The sequence below is a fragment of the Thunnus maccoyii genome, chromosome 11 (genome assembly GCF_910596095.1).
Source record: "Thunnus maccoyii chromosome 11, fThuMac1.1, whole genome shotgun sequence".
NCBI classification, from domain to species: Eukaryota; Metazoa; Chordata; class Actinopteri; order Scombriformes; family Scombridae; genus Thunnus; species Thunnus maccoyii.
In genome coordinates this window covers 31,521,542-31,539,153 of record NC_056543.1, presented here as the reverse complement: position 1 = coordinate 31,539,153, position 17,612 = coordinate 31,521,542, and the positions used below count along the sequence as shown (strand labels likewise).

Sequence of the window (17,612 nt, the reverse complement as noted above, 5' to 3'; positions counted from 1 at the left end):
TGTGTGTGTGTGTGTGTGTTTGTGTGTGTGTGTGCGTGTGTGTTTGACCACTGTTATTACCAGCTACTGGCCTCAGGGTGAGAGACAGCCACTCTAAGACCTCTCTCTCTGTCTTTTCACATCTCCATTAGTTTCTTTGTCCCGTCGTCCCCTCAGGTTAGTGTGTGTGCATGTGTGTATATATGTGTGTGTGTGTGTGTGTGTGTGTGTGTGTGTGTGTGTGTGTGTGTGTGTGTGTGTGTATGTTGTGCACAGTCTCTCTTAGGGAACAGGGACATACATTAGTGCTCCCCCCACACAAACCCACCCCAACTACCAGGATTCAGAGCTTTTGACCAATCAGCTTCTTGTTTGTCCACACGCTGACATACAAACAGCTAGATAACATTAGATAAGATAAGATGTCTAATGGGGAAAACCTTGTATCTCCAGGTTTAGTGATTTCCCATGTTGTCAGATAAGTTGAAGGGTAACACGCCTCTATGGGCTGAAATAAAACTTCAGACCAGAACAATGGCTCATACAAGCCTTTCATACCCCACTGAACAATAAAATGCACTGCAGTTGCCTTTTAATTCCTGAAAAGCTGACATACATAGCAGTCAAATAGTATTCATTATAGTACATCATGTTGAGTGAAGCTTGCAATGGTTAATTTTTTTTTATAAAGGCATGTTTTTTCTTACTGTAACATAGGTCTTCTCTGTTATGAGATTTCTTGTTATTGCGTTCCATTCCTAAAAGAAAAAATCAATTGCCAAAAGTGAGAAATTGATATTCTATATTTTTATCATCTCACACTCTTCCTGTCAGTGCATTGTCGTGGAAATTTTTCATCGTTGCTCAAGAACCACACAGAGACATAATGAAAGCATTAAACTTGTTACTTGCTGAAACAGTTGTACACACTGTACAATCCATTACACAATCAGTAACAATTATACAAATGTCCAAATACAAAAACACAAAACAAAAATACAATTATCTTGTATTTTTGGAAAGAAAGCATGTGGTTCAGCTGGCCCTTTCTCTAAAGCTTGTGAACACAAACCAGACAGCTTTATACCTCTCCAAGTAAGTTAAAAACAGTCAGGTCCCTAAATGGACACTTCCACAAACTGTTACATCTTCTTACAAACAAGTATGGTCATGGATGATCCCACAGAGACCTCATGGTCAATCAATAACTTCAAACAAGGACATCCTTCAAATTTAGCTTGTTTAGGTACCTCATGAGCCAGACAGTTTCTAAGACAATAAGCTTAAGGCAATGACACATCTAGCTAACCCCAGAGGATAAGCAACCAACCCTCAGATAGAAACAAGGTCAAGAGTTCAACTAGCCTAGGTTTAGGAGTAGCTCAGTGTCACAATGACATTACATTGTTGAAGTGTTGAAGTGATTGACCCCTTAGTTTGAAAACAACATTTGTAACTACAGTGCTGCTTGAAAGTTTGTGAACCCTTTAGAATTTTCTGTATTTCTGCATAAATATGACCTAAAACGTGATCAGATATTTACACAAGGTCTAAAACTAGATAAAGTGAACCCAATTAAACTGACTTGACTTACTTGACTTAATCCTCTTTACCCCGTTGAGGGGCATAGGGCGTCTACCAGAGCTCTCCATCTCACTGTCTTCTGGGCCCGGGCCTTTGCTTCTTGCCAGCTCACTCCGATGTTCTTCAGGTCTTGGAGTGTGGAACGTCTCCAGGTGTTTCTCGACCTACCGGCTTTCCTCTCCCCCTGCAGGTTGGAATCCAGGGCCTGTCTAGTGATGTTGTTTGAGTCCTTCCTCAGGGTATGCCCTATCCAGTTCCACTTTCTCCTTTTGATGGTGGTAGCTATGCTTTCCTGGTTTGTTATCCTCCACAGCTCCTCATTTGTGGTTTTGATGGGCCACCACAGCTTGAGGATGTAGCGCAGGCATTTGTTAATAAACACTTGGATCTTGCTTGTGAGGCCCTCGGTAGTCTTCCACGTTTCGGAGCCATAGAGCAGGATAGTCTTCACATTGGTAGTGAAGATCCGTAGCTTGGTGTTGTTGGAGAGTTGTTTGGACAACCAGATTGGCCTGAGTATCTTGAATGCTACCTGTGCTTTGCTGATGCTTGCCTCAATGTCCCTGTCTGCTCCTCCATCCTTGCTGATGTTACTCCCCAGGTAGGTAAAATGCTCCACGTCCTCTATGGCCTCTCCCCTGAGTGTGATTGGATCATGTGTTTGCGGATTTACCCTCATGGTCTTGGTTTTACCGGTGTTGATCTAGAGTCCAAGCTGGTCACTATTAGTCTGTAGCCTATCTGTCTTCTGTTGCATGTGTGTATGGTTTTCAGAGACTAGTGCAAAGTCATCTGCAAAATCAAGGTCCTCGAGCTGTGTAAACAGGGTCCACTGGATTCCTGTCCGTTGATTTTCAGTTGTTCTTCTCATGATCCCGTCAATGGCAATGAGGAAAATCAGAGGAGAAAGAAGACAACCCTGCCTCACCCCTGTTGTGATGGCAAAGGTGTCTGACAGTTTCCCCTTGCAGATCACCCGGCCATTGAAATCCTGGTACATGTTCTTTATTAAGTTGATGATCTTAGAGGGTAGGCCATAGTGACCTAAGAGCTTCCAGAGCACTTCCCTATCTAAGCTGTCAAAGGCTTTTTCAATTAAACAAATGAGACAAAAAACTTTTTCATTTATTTATTGAGGAAAATTATCCAATCTAACATATTTGTGTGAGGCAAAAGTATGTGAATTGCGTGAACCGCCTGCTTCAGGTCTTTCCACAGCATTTCTATAGGATTCAGGTCAGGACTTTGACTTGTCCATTCCAAAACATTAAATTTCTTCTGCCCTAACCATTCTTTGGTATAGCAACTTGTGTGTTTAGTGTCGTTGTCTTACTGCATGACCCACTTGCTGTTGAGCTTCAATTCATGGATGGATACCTTGACATTTTCCTGTAGAATTTGCTGGTACAGAACTCATAGCTCCTTCATTGATTGCAAGCTGTCCTGGTCCAGAGGCAGCAAAGCAGCCCAAACCATGATACTACCATCAACAATTCTTCTTTTAAGTCCTCAGAAATATCCTTTGTTTGAGCCATGACACACTTCCACAAACCTGTGTTGTGAAGCTCAGACTTTGATAGTGAAGACCCAGATTCCTCTTCTTTAAATAAGGCAGGGCTTCCCAGACTCACACTTGATTCTCATCCCATTGATTGAAACACCCCACTCTAATTTCCCCTTCAAATGAATTGACAATCCCAGAGGTTCACATACTTTTGCCACACACAAATATGTAACATCGGATCATCTTCCTCAATAAATAAATGAACAAGTGTAAAGTTTTTGTCTCATTTGTTTAACTGATGTCTCTTTAGCTAGTTTTAGGAATGGAAATCTGCTCACGTTTTAGGTCATATTTATGTAGAAATAGAGCAAATTCTAAAGGGTTCACAAACTTTCAAGCAGCACTGTATATAATATATACAAGAAATCCATCAAATTAATCACTATTTAAATCTCTCTCATGGCATCCACCAGCAGGTGTGACGTTGGGTGTATATTTGCATATAGCTAGTCAACCCTAAACTGCGTGTGCTTTCATCAGCGTAACTGTGAGACTGCTATACACAGACACACTGTAAACTACAGCAAATGCTAGCTTGCTAGCATTGTGCTTTTTGTTTGCAAGAATGGACATCTTTAAGTTTTAGGGAAAGTGAACTTGCCAACATCATTAGCCATGCTTGACAGCTAATTAGCCAGTCGGCTGTACCAGATTAAACAGCTAAAAATCTGCCAACAAACACCACAGTAGCCCAGTTTAGATGCTGAATTGTGTGTGTTCTGGTCAGGCTCAACAAGGAACATAATATGTAGCTGCCGTTGTGTGAGCCTTACCTTTTGTGACCAAAGCTAGCTATAGGAAGTTGAGCAATTACATCTAGATGTAGTTGGGCTTACCTCAAAGAGCTCTGGACTGGGTGGCACCAGCTATTTGTAAATCATAAATCTACTGCTAAGTTTGTGTGTAAAGTTCTTCCTAAGTTTGTAGAAAAAGCTTCTTACAAACTAGTCATTGATTAAATCTGGTTGCACTGTTAAAACCAAAAAGGAAAATGTCTGAAAAAAGTCAACAGGAAGTCATTGTAGCATCACAAGTTGTAGCATAACTGCCAAAAATAACAGATTTAGGGGCCAAAAGAAATTAAACATAACACTTAGGTATGACTTTGTTGTATTTATATACTGTCTGCATACATGGACAATATGTGTTTCAGTTAAGCTAGAGGATAATATCAATTTAGAATCAGCGGGAAATATTGGATTATGCTAACCGAGGTGAAGGTATTAGGTCATTTAGCCTGGCATAATGTTTTGTAATCTAAGGTTTAAAATACAATTGCTACACAAAAACTAGTTTGCATAAATCTCCACGCAGAAATAATTACATTATAAGTTTGAACATACAAACAGCTATAACAGGGTTGCCAACTTTGGGTACCTGGCTGGAGTGAGTTTTGATGCCATGGGCTATGCGCACACATCTGGACTCAATTCACCATCAGGGTTTAAAAGAATACACAGTTTGCACATATGATGAGAATGGGAGCTTAGGTCTAAGATTTAAGGATATAGCCTGACTACACCACCCCGGGAATTCACAATATTAGACATACACTAACCCAATAAAGGGCAGACAGGTTTGTTCATTGATTAAAGTCAAAGACATGTTGTTTCCAATATCAAAACCACAATGTTTTATTGAATGTTCACCAGTTAAAAAGGCAATAACAAGGGTTTACACACACACATGCACTCACTCACTCATGACCACACTCACTTAGCCAAATACATGAACACATACATACGCACACACACACAGCCAAATATATACATGAACACTCACTCACTCACTCAGCCAAATACTGTATACATCGGTGTTCTTCACTATTTTTTTCATGGTACCACATTAGCAGGACGGAGAGCCAGACTAACCATGAAGTAAATCTACCTACTAATTTATCATCCCACCACATACAATAATGTAGCCAAGACAATCTGAATCAAAAAATAGGTTTACCTTAATACGGGGATGAGCAAAGGCATACATTTCCTTGACTTTCTTCATGTTATATTTGTGGTGTGTTGTTACAATCCGTGTGAATTATGTGTATTGGTTGCATTATCATAATTAGGGATGGGTATCATTAGGATTTTATCAATAATGCTACTGTTACTGATGCCCCTTATTGGTCTGGTATTAGCCTAACCAGCGTGCTGTGGTTGTGTAAAAATACTGGCAGTAGATGGGACACTGCAGGCAAAGCAGTTGAAAATATCACTTTTCTACAAATTGCTTGTTGAACAGGTGGTTTGATAAAGTACTTGACTTACTTACTGGACTTTTTACTTGTTCTGTTGTGAGCGTTATTGTCATCGACTCAAGTAAAACATTATCTTTCACTTCACCTGGTTCACTCATACCTGTCAACACTGGGCTTTGAAAATAAGGGAGATTTTCTGGGACCCCACCTGACCGTAATTTTTACATTATAAAAAGGGTTTTCTCTCTCCGCTCCAGAGATCTAATCAGCAGGTGCCTGAACTGCTTGCCCTGCTTTAATTGAATGGACAGTTGATGTTTTCTTTTGTGGCTTCTTGGGTGCACTTATGTTTAACAAACCTATCATGGTTAACATCATTTTTCCCACCATGACCAACAAAAAAAAGTCTATTTACTGGGGTAAACAACCTTTTAACAGCATAAGAAAACATCATGTTAATAGAGTTGTTGTGTAGTGCTAGTGCCTGTATTAAAAGCTTTGTAAGTCCTTTTATAGCAGGTTTCAATCTTGTTTTTGACTTTTGTTAGTGGGGATGCCCTTTAGTTTACATTTGGATAACAGATTGTACCTTTAAAAACATTTACCAGAACAGTAATTCATCTAGATACAGGTGTAAGTTCCTTACCAGCTTTCTTGCTTTGAATTTGTTCATGTCTCTCCATCAGCTGACACCCGGGCTGCTTCTATGTGTTTCTCTTCCATCCTTAAACTTTTTCTTTCAATCTCGAATCAGTTCTTTACTTTCTCCTTGTTTGTAATGGTGTCTTTCAACATCATTACATCCTGCAATTCTTCCTTGATTTTTGGTGTAAGAATTGTTTTGGTGTAAGAATTGTTTGGGCAGCATGAGAGCATGAGACTGAAGGTGAATGCGTGTGTCACATGTCAGAAGCATGAAAGTTTGCAACCCAGAGCTAGAACCAAACTCTGCTGGTGTGGACATATATTCACAAACCTCCAGCTGAGCACTGCTCTGTTAGAGCTCTCCATGGAGAATAAAATGGGCTCCTCTATGCTACAATTACCCAGTTAGGTAGCTATTTAGGTTAATGTCCTAAGGACTAGTTGTCTAGGTCGGCCTCTGCTGCAGGCCCAAAGATCAAATAAAAGAAACACATGCTAACACAGGCAGAGCAGTTCCTTCATACAGTATATGTGTTTCTGTAATTTAACACCATGTATGGTATTTACTGACACAAAATATGCTAGCATGCAAACATATTAGCCACAGTGTTATTGAGAGAAGTCATGTAGAATGACTACGTTGTGGCACAATCTGAGATCTGGAGTGGCTGCCTCAGTGATGCAGAGAGTGATGATCCACTATAGTTCACAATATACTGAGTTTTAAGACATGGAGATGAGGCTGAAACCCAGTGAAGTAGTCCTTTACACTCTATTGAGTCTCTTTCCAGTCTTTAAAGATGGAAGCATTTATTTCTTCAGGTAGCAGTGGAAGCACTGACCTGCTTTTATCAGACACTGAAGGAAATATTTCTGCTTTTCCTCTTCAATCAGGAATCACATTGTTGCTTTACTGCTGTGTGTGTGTGTGTGTGTGTGCACGCGTGCACGTGTATGTGTCTGTGTGTGTGGGATTATAACCCACAGCTGGCCTCTCTGATTACTGACTGCTTGGTCAGCCTGGATTAGACTCACACACACGCACACACTCTCACACACACATTATGGCAGAAAAGGTAAATACACATTTCATTTCATTTTGATGCTGAATGCTCAGTTCACTGACTTGCTCTTTCTTTGTCTGCATCTTACCCTATGTATGAGTGAGCATGTGTGTGTATGTATGTATTTACCTGGATATGTGTGTGTGTGTGTGTGTGTGTGTAATTCTCAGCTAAATAGAACAGATATATTTAATCCTTCCCTTGCTAAAGCTGATGTCAGCATCAACTGACTCTGTGTGTATGTGTGTGTGTGTGTGTGTGTGTGTGTGTGTGTGTGTGTGTGTGTGTGTGTGTGTGTGTGCGCACATTTTGTAGCTAATTCATCACAGTGGCAGATTAACCAGCTGTCTGCAGAACATAAAGTCGACTACTAACAACCAGCTGGATGTGAGAGAGACAGGAAGTGTGAAAGCAGCGCAGTCTCCTGGATAACAGAGCCATACTATAGCTTTATTTTATGATCATCAGATACAAATGTTTCACCCTCCATGTTGACAAATCACATTTTTCCCTTAGTTTTGTAATAGGAACGACTCAGCACTACAACATAATCTTATGCTGCGTCCATGTCATATCAGAGTTACTGTAGTTACCAGTTTTTTTGAAAGTTCATATATCCGACTGGGTGCTTAATAATAAGGAAATGTCTGAAAACCAAAGAAATATGGTCCACCACTTCGATTCAGACTGAAATATCTCAACAGCAATAGAGGGACAAAGTGAAACAGGAACTTGCAGGTTCTGTTCCAGAAAAGAGAAAACCTCATCTAAAATTCCACTGACATTTGTATTAATGTAAATAACAAAAAATACAGCCTTGGAACATAACCTTTCTCAACAGTATGTTGTGTGGCTCACTTCATACGTTTAGATAAGGACAGTAATTAAAAAAAAAATCTAATATTGTTGTTAATTCAGTAATTCAGCTAGTCAGCTACTTGAGACATGGGAGTCACTGTCTAATGCTTGATTGTCTTGTCTCACTTGTAAGTCACTTTGGATAAAAGTGTCTGCCACATGACAAAATCTAAATGTAAGTTTTTGTTTTTAACAACGTTTAAAGGTAGAGTCAGCGACTCTAATTCAATAAACTTTTTGTCAAATTCAGTGAATATCTCCTCACAGTCCGCTAGCTGTCTGTTCTGTTTGTATGCTGAAAAAAAATCCGGTGTTAATACACAGCACTGGCTCTGTAAAAGGGCATGTAAACACATTGGCTCAGAGTGAGCCGCACAACACTATTCCAGCCAATCAGCAGGGGGCATTTGTGCTCATGCACAGGACAGGGGGAAGTCATCAGAGCAGCTGTCTGTGTGAGGACATGACAGTCTCCCGTCTCCAGCCCCTGTTGGATGGTGGGGGGAGGGCTGGTGAACTGGAGAGAGAGAGGCTGTGGCCAGTTCACATAAAAAGTGTTCTCTCATGGAACAGATACGCTTCCATTTTATGACATGTATCAATCCACACTGAATCAGAGACCCCCTTGTGTTTTTTTATGCTCGGAGTCTGTTTCTGTGGCATTTAGTGAAGTGTAATCTGAGCAGGCAGCTGTTTAAATCACACAAATATCCCGCTGTATATGTTTTCAACTTATTAACCGTATCAATAAATACAAACACTGTTGATTTCTTCCCATTGAGCCGATATGAAAACTATTTTATTGCTATGTATGTAGTTTGTATAATACTTTATCATATTTAACTACTTTATTTTATTCTCTATTTATTCAGTTTTATCCAAGCTGCTACGCTGAGGATTGCTGCCAAACTGTATTTCATTGTGTATTAGTACAATAACAATAAAGAATCTATCTATCTATCTGTTTTGGTTCAGTAAATGTCTGCTGTCAGTCAGCCTGGTGAAGGCAGTTTGTCCTCTCAGCTCTCCAGGAGCTGCAGCTGACAGACGGCTGCTTCTGTGGACACAGACGCTGAACGCAGGTTGAGTGAGAAGTGTGGAGGCCACAGAGAGGAGGAGAGTATGGACGGACTGTTGTGCTCACATGAGACGAAATTTTATTTCCGCTCATGATAAAGTGTGAGAGGAACAGAAGTCACTCTACAGCTGACACATTGCTCTGGATTCAGCCATATTTCTCTTTTAGTTGTTGCCTTGGTAATGCACGTCCATGAATTTGGGGGATGGAGCTTCAGAAGGAACATGAAGGGAGGAGTGTATTTGTTTAGGTGTTTAGTTAGTTCAAATATCAACAATCTTACTCCAGAGTGACTGAATCTACCTTTAATGAATACCATTTCCCACAAACCTAAGGAAAAAAATGGGAGCTCTATGCGTATATGTTTTCTTTTTTGTGGTATGTCATATGTCGTAAGCCATGAGGCTATATTGTGTATGGCTGGGAGTTATCATGGAGAGTCAATGCGGCAGTTCCATCACCATCTCCAGTCGAAGGATCCTATAAGGTTGTCTTGCATGTAGCAGTAGCATCGCTTGAGCAACCTGGGCTGGCACAGTGTGCAGCAATGGGTAGCTCCTCTTCACCAGTATTAGCAATGCTAACACTAGTGCAAGCGCAAGCAGCGGTTTCTTGCTGTTCTTCAGTAATGTTAAGCTCTGTCACACATAGTTCAAGGTAAATTACTGGGATAACCTTTCAGTCTCCACTAGTGATTTTCACAATTCATACATACAGCTACATTCAGGAACATTTCCATCTTGTGCCTTTTCACACATGCCATGGCGATGCCGGAATAGATGGGACAAGGGACAGTCCACCAGATGGCAATAATGCAACACTTATGGATGCCAACTGCCATAAATTGGCAAGGCAACCATGAGCAAGTTTCAGATTCAAATACATCATCAGCGGATTCATGTGACTGGTTCGCTCGCTCCACGTGAAAGCGTCTTTCGTCAGATGGACGTAACCCTTTACATGCTTGTCCCTGCAATGTAACTGCTTTCATTCACAACACAGCTGTACTTACATTTTCCCTGAAATGTTATTAGGTCTTGAGGTGGGAAATTAGCAGTTCACATTTCCCTGAATAGCAATCCCTGCTCCCATTCACACATGACCCCATGCAGGAAATGTTCCAGAACATTTCAGGGAAAGACTGCATGTGTGAAAGGGACTTTAATGTCATCAGTAGCTGCTGTCAAAATGGTTATTACCTATGGCAGTTTTGTTAAAAACTTTCTGCTTTCCTCCCTTTTTCTCCTTTTTTCAGCATTGCTGAGGTAGCTTTGCTCATTTTTCAAAAGTCTGTACATCATGCCGAACCATTTGTTTACATGAGTTGGCTACTGTCGTCCTGGATCATTTCCGCAGATGTGCAGTAAAATCGTGGAATAGCCATATGTAGTGGGGATTGAGGGCGGGCCCCTGAGACATGAATTAATCTTTCTGATGCCATTTTAGCGTATGGATTTTTAGAAAGACATAATTAATTAGGGAAAAGTAAAAAAAAACAAACTTAACCATAAGTTTATGAGGTGTTTTATGGGGCCCTTTTTAGCATGGTGCTTATGGTAATTGCCAACCTTTGCCTAATGGTAAGTCCACCTCTGTGGAGGTCATAGCAATCAAGCTAACTGAACATGAAAAAATGAGTGTGTCCTCTTTGAGGTCATGTGACTTGGCAGAGCTGATAGGACAACAGATGGACAAAGCCATGGACTGACATACAGACACACACACACACACACACACACACACACACACACACACACACACACACAGTACACTGGATACACACACATATGTCATCTTTCCTATCTCCTCTTACTCATTACTTTATCACTCTCCCTGTGAGCATTTGATGCTTCACACTCTGCATCCAGTGTCATTCAGGCCTCACTCCCGTCTGTCTGCCTGTCTGTCCTTCAGTGAGTGTCTCCTTTTAGATCATTTCTTTTTCTCGTGGATGTTCAGTGTCACCTTTACACCCGCACTTCATGCAGTGCTTCTGTGTTGGATCACTGGTGCTTTATATCATTTGCCTCGCACTGGAGTGGTTTCAGTGTTCTGTAGTGATTTCTTCTATGGGCAGATATGGTGTCTTTTAGCTGTACTACTACTACTACTGTACTTTCACTCTGCAAGTGAATCCACTGCAGGTCTTTAGATCTATTGGACCTCAATGCCTCTTTTGACACGTATTTGTCATTTAATTTTAATTAATGGGTGGCCATTTCAAGTGCTGGTTTTAACTAGTTTTTAGGGATACCACCATCAGTGATCATCATTTATGTCTGTTTTCTCTTGTTCTTTCTCTTCCTCAGGAATGAAGACTCCTCTCAGCCCCTCTCAGTTCCTGGAGAGTGGGCAGATCTTTGCCTTTGGAGGGGTGTGTCAGGAGCTGATGGACACACCAACACCCACAGCCATCGGTCTATCTGCCCAGCAGACTCCTTCCCCAGGTGACTAACAATGTTCCAGCACCAATGCTCTGTATTTTGTTGCAAAGTGGGAGAAACTATTTCGGGCAAGTAAAAATCCTGTTCATGTTCTGTACAGACGATGACTCACAGAGCACTTTCACAGCTTAGACAGGCATGAAGCAACAGTACAAAAGATGATCAACTGTATAAAAAATATCTGGCTCTTTGATAAAAAAGTCCAGCCTGTGTACATAAAAACATAAGTTTAGAATTTAATATGATTCCCAAGGTGCATTTCATCTAATTGCAGAGCTTCAAATTCAGTCCTATGATCCACTAATGTAGAAAAACTGACAATCAAATTCAATCTTCATCTTAAATGAATTCACTTTTGATTCAACAAAAAAGCTTTTCAAATCACAGCCTGATTCACTGATTCACGTCTCTGACTGGCGTCTTCTTTTCCTGCGCAACAGCGGCAGAGGCTCATGGGTATTGTAGTATTTAGAGTCATCTGCCATGCCAAACTGATGGACAGAGATGAAGTTGAAATAATTAAAACTGGAGGCCATAATACAAACCTATAGGATCGCTTCAGTATCCGGGACAGTCCCATGTTTTTATGTTGTAAAACAGTTAGGATATTATTAAAAGAAATTTGAAATGATAATTCAGTGTGGGGAAAAATACATCCAGAACAAGCAGCTCCTCCCACTTCACAACTCTATTATCTCCTGTCACTCCAACCCACATTGTAGTTTCCTCCTACAGTCTGACCTAAGAGTAATATTATGATAGTCAGAAGTAGGGAAGACAGAAAATTATTAATTCCTGATTTCTTCCTGTCTGGCATTGCCCTTAAAGTGTGTAATGAGGCTAAATATTTGGGCCATTACATAACTAATGATCTATCAGATGATGAAGGACATTTACAGACAATTTACAGACAGTCCAAAAGTTGTACGCACAAGTGAACATGTTACCTCGTCAATTTAGCATGTGTTCAGTAACTGTGAAGACATCTCTTTTTAAAGCTTTTTGTACCCCACTATATACTGCCCACCTGTGGTGTTGCTACAGAAAAGGCAGCATACAGAGACTCACAGTGGCTTATAATGACAGTATGAGGCTGCTGCTTAAAGCTCCAAGAAGCTGCAGCACAAGCCAAATGTTAATGTTGGTGTACCTACCTGCTCTGCTGTAATACAAAATCTACATGCAGGTTATCTGATTCTGTTAACAGTATTATTTCAGCTTAAACCAACCATGAGTCCAATCAGGTTCTCATCTAAAATGTGGAACCTTTGGTGGTCTAGCCTAAATGCAAATGTATGATCATTGTGGAATGCCTTTTGTTTTTGTTGTTGTGTTGTTCTCCTACAGTCTAACCCATCCTTGTAGTTCTCTCCTACTGCCTGACCCATCCTTGTTCTTTTCTCCTACAGTCTGACGTATCATTGTTTTCTCCCAGGTCAGGGTGGGGCCTACTCGCTGTGTGAGGTGTGTAACCTGCAGCTTACCTCTGATGCTCAGGCCCAGCTGCACTACAATGGGCGGTCTCACCTGCGGAGAGTGAGACAGCTCAAGGCTGGAGAAACAGGACAGCAGGCAGCAGGTACATAATGACCACTTTTGTCTGTTGTCTGTCTATTGTGGTTTTCAGCAATTAGCTTACGAGGCAGTTATGATCCACTATTAAAATAGATGTGTACAGAGCTCCTGAAGACTGGAAAAGGTTTTTTATGTTGTGCACTCAAGATAAAGAATAAATAATCCTTCGGGAGTATGGGAGCTCCATAAGAAGCACAATCAACTAAAACACTAGAATGCCTCAATTAGGTAAAAAGAGATGACTAGAAGTAGTAGTAGAAGCAGTAGAGTTCTGCACAGGCCTAAATTGAGACCTGAAAACGGCTCAATCCCAGTGTCCTCTAGACCCAACCCTTCTGAATCCAACTGCTACTGCCAAATTTGAGACCCAAACTTGACCCAAAGCTACAGTTTTTGTTTTATTTCAACCATTACAGGCCATTAGCTGTACCACTTTTTTTTTCAGTCAGGACTTGGGCGCACAGAAGCTGTATTGTTTTTTCTCATTTGTTATTCATTTTTAACTAGAACTGCCTCATGACTCAACATTTTTCAAAAGATTTTATCCCTGTTTTTACTTCTTTATTTTAATTTTATCAGTACAATCAATGGTCTGCATCGGTCCGGTGGGTGGACTGGATGACCCACCGCATGGAAGTAGCCTATATTCCTCACTGTGTTAAGCTCTTATAATGATATCTTTAACATTTCTCAACAAAAAAAGGAAAGTATCCTTGATAACTCAACAATATGATAGGTTAATCAGTTTTAATTATTCCTCTTTTGATTCTGAGATGTGAAGTTTTATGAATCTGTTTTTGATAGCAGTAGGCTAAGGAAGTCCATTCTGTTATGGGTGGACTTGGCACATTCTACTACTCATTTGTTGTCTGGTGTCGGTGAGCTTCATTCCACTTCAAATTGCCACCAGTCAGCTGCAACCCAAATACAAAAGCCAATATCACTGTTAAGAAAAGACATTTTATAGCCTGTGATTGTAAAATGTGAAGTTTCTCATGAGAGAGCTCTTGACCTCAGCTATCATGTGAGTATAGACAACAACTGGCGGTGCTGTCAAATATGGGTAAAATATGGTTAAAATGAATTTTCACCCACTTAACAACTAGATATTTAAAATCTGATTATACAAATGTGTTTACCACCCCCTTAAACACCTCAGTGCACTCTCAATTTAGTATTTTAACTTCCAATTCTAGGAAAAACACTAATATTTTTTAAAACTACAATTCCCTAGAGCTGCGCCATGCAGCTTGATATAAATTTACACCATAGTTGTAGTTCTTCCAGTTTAAGGTTGTAAATAGGTATGTAAAAAGATATATCTACTGAATATATCAAATATGGAGTACAGCCAAGTAGTAATTACTAGTAATTACACTGCATCTAGATGATATGTGTTAAGAAAAAGTAAAGATGTTGGTTTATTTCAGATATTTTAGCCAAAACAGGAGTCAAATGCACCAAATGCCCACAATACAATAGACCCACAGGGTAAACATTTTCCTCTGACGTCATTCTTATGGTGGGAACCACACAGGTCCTCCGCTCCATCCGGACAACACCACTAACACACTATTAGCTTAGCCTGTTAGCACCTGCTACCGCCAATGTTACTGAGAAAAATACATAAAACTGCTTGCGGAGCAGTGTGAAAGTTAATCAGGGACCCTTTCTAAGAAATGGAACAAAACCAGCTGATGCATCATGGCAGACAGGCTGGAAATAGAGCTGCTAACGTTAGCTAGCCCGAGTCACTGATCACTCAACACTTCATAAAAACTTCATAAAACTCTGATTTTAATCCCACAGCTTTTGGTGTTAAACTATCACATTCAGTGGGTCTGTCAGTCAAACTGTCAGGTTTTATCATGTTTTATGTGAGCAGCCTGCCTTCAGAAAAGGACAGCAATATTAAATCTCAACATTTTTGAATGGAGTTCTGTACGCAACAAGTCAGCTGGTCCTCTGGTCCAACCACAGTCCTGACATGGACCATTGACTGTGCTGTTAAAATTAAAATAAAGAAATAAAAACAAGGATTAAATCTTGTGATTAAATGTTGAGTAATGTAGCAGTTATAGTTAAAAATGATTTAAAAATGGAAAAAACAATGCAGCTCCTGAGTCCCAAATGACAGAAAAAAAGGTGATGCAGGCATGAAAGATACTTCCAACTGAAATACATTAGTTTGAACATCGCGCTGAGTGTCACGAAAAAAATGGAAAATTCGTCCATGTACATGAAACTATAGATTAAATTTCTTGAATATTTCAGGAACTGCTGTGAAACTGGGTTGACCAGTAGCATTAGCAGGAGCTGTACTAGTAGAACTAGCAGTAGCAGTAGTAGTAACAGCAGTAGTCACAATTAGTTGCTGTTAGCTCCTTTCATGTGTTCTAGGGCTGCAACTAATGATTATTTTCATCATCGATCAATGTGCTGATTATTTCTCGATTATGTGATTAAATGTTTGGTGGATTAAACATTAAAAAAACATTACATATCCTAGAGCATAAGGTGACCTCATTAAATGTTGAATGTTTTGTCCATCCAAAACCTCAAAATATTCAATTTACTGTGATGTAACACCAAGAAAAGCAGCAAATTCTTACATTTGAGAACCTGAAACCAGCATGTTTGGCATGCAAATCATTGCAGATTAATTTTCATTCGATTGACTAATCGTTCCAGCTCTAATGTGTTCTACTTGATGTCTTTGATTCTAGCAGGGGGTCAGTCCAGGTCTCTTCCCCAGCCTGTAGGATTAACTCCAACCCCAGGCCTCAGCCCTGGCCTCAGCGCTCTACCCAGCACAACTGCAGGTAGGATCACTACTATTACTACTGCTACTGCAGTAGTACTTATTAAACTTTTTGCGCCTTCTACTAAAAGTTGCACTTAAAGACTACACCTGACAGGCACGACCTGCTACCACAAGGTCATAACGAGTCAGTGTTCCTAACCCAAACAAGACAACAGAAGGTCGAGGAAGCTGTCATGGTAACCAGAGGGACATTAGGATCTAAACAGGACATAAAGTCAGACTGTCTGTCTGTCTGCTGAGTGAGAGTGACTTTGGCTCATCCATCATCAACAGCTGCTGCCTCCTGGGAGAGTTCAGAGTTTGTGTGTGCATGTGTGTGTGTGTGTGCGTGTGCACGTGCATGCATGCGTGCGTGCGTGCGGGCATGTGTGTGTTGGATATCAGATTGACATCTAAATGGATAAAACGACCCTGCATTAACTCAGATCATCACTGCAGTTTTATTCTCAGCCTCTGTGTGGGTTAGCTCCGCCCTAACACCTGTCAGTCATGTTTACAAACTGTCATCTATCTCATAGCTCCATAAAACCCTCTGTTATTCTGACACAGATGTTTACTATGTCTGAATGTTCAGATTCGCTCTCCACTCTTTTCCTCTTGCTTTGCTCTCGTTGTCGTTGTAGTTGTTACTGTGACTTCCAGGGCCTAACTCTTCATACAGTGCATCCACATGAATGTCAATAATACATTTTTCATTGTATTGTCTCTGTACTCCAGAATATTGGATTTGAAATGAAACAATAACAATGTTCCCAGATCCAGCACTAGGTGAACAGTGTAGGACTCTTTGCTCTTTTTATACAGAGCAGGAAGACAGTGACATGGCTACAAGTCTAAAACACTGTTCACCCAACATGGATGTAAATTTCCTCAAAATAAGCCTGAAAATTAACACTCTATGCCATAATCATTGTGTCATTTCAAACATGATGCACTGGAGTACAGAGGAAACACAATAAAAATGTGTGAATATTTACAGACTGCACTGTATGTGGTTGGAGTTATCCAGACTAATACAATGTTAGTCCACTCAAAACACTTTACGGAACTTTAACATGTAATGTTTTTAATATTTATTGAAAGAGAGGAATGGTCCTTAAATCTTCTCTGATGTTATTGGGAGATTAATTTCAGAGTCATCCATGTATAAATGGAATGAAAGGTTGAATATGTGAATGCTCTGGCCCAAAGGAAACATTCAGCGAGAACAAAAAAGGGCCAAAGATGGAGCCCTGAGGAACACTGCATAAATATGACCTGAGTAAGATGTGACATTGATTTAGAACAGCAAATACATTTCTGTCAAAGAACTACTAGCATGACGATCTGCTGCTCCATATCCTAGCAGCTGTACCAAAAGTTTTGATTAAAAAATTATTGAGGTGAATCGGGCTACATCGCTTGAGTGGCGATTCTGTCAAGATTTTTTAACCCAATATTTTTTTTATGTTTTTGGAATTATACAAATCCCATGTAACAGTTGGCTCAACTCTTACTGTTAAAAACAATTCTTCCTGATACAGCATGGCTAACAAAATAAAGTTAATATATTAATCAATAAAGATAATTTATTGTGTTATCAGTAGCTATTAGGCACATGGATACAGTAATGGAGTGTGCTTGACTGTTCAGTTCCATATTATTCTATGTTAATGCATATGATATCATATATTCAAACAGTGCAGTTTAATGAGATGGTCTAAAAGTATTTTAATTATGTTTCATGGTTTGATCATTGCAGCAGGATTCAAAGTACTTTGACCGCCCTCTACTGGTGAAATTACAGTTGAAGCTCTT

At 40.1% G+C, this 17,612-nt stretch overlaps 1 protein-coding gene across 1 annotated transcript in view; it reads left to right on the top strand.

The window, feature by feature from the left end:
• The first annotated feature begins 1,706 nt into the window (after positions 1-1,706).
• Positions 1,707-17,612, top strand: part of znf385b (zinc finger protein 385B) — a 45,974-nt gene continuing 30,068 nt past the window's right edge. The window contains exons 1-4 of the mRNA XM_042426254.1: positions 1,707-1,753; positions 11,282-11,419; positions 12,852-12,995; positions 15,718-15,813. Coding sequence (XP_042282188.1) covers positions 11,284-11,419; positions 12,852-12,995; positions 15,718-15,813 — 376 coding nt within the window. The 5' untranslated portion in view covers positions 1,707-1,753; positions 11,282-11,283. The remainder of the gene's footprint in view (positions 1,754-11,281; positions 11,420-12,851; positions 12,996-15,717; positions 15,814-17,612) is intronic.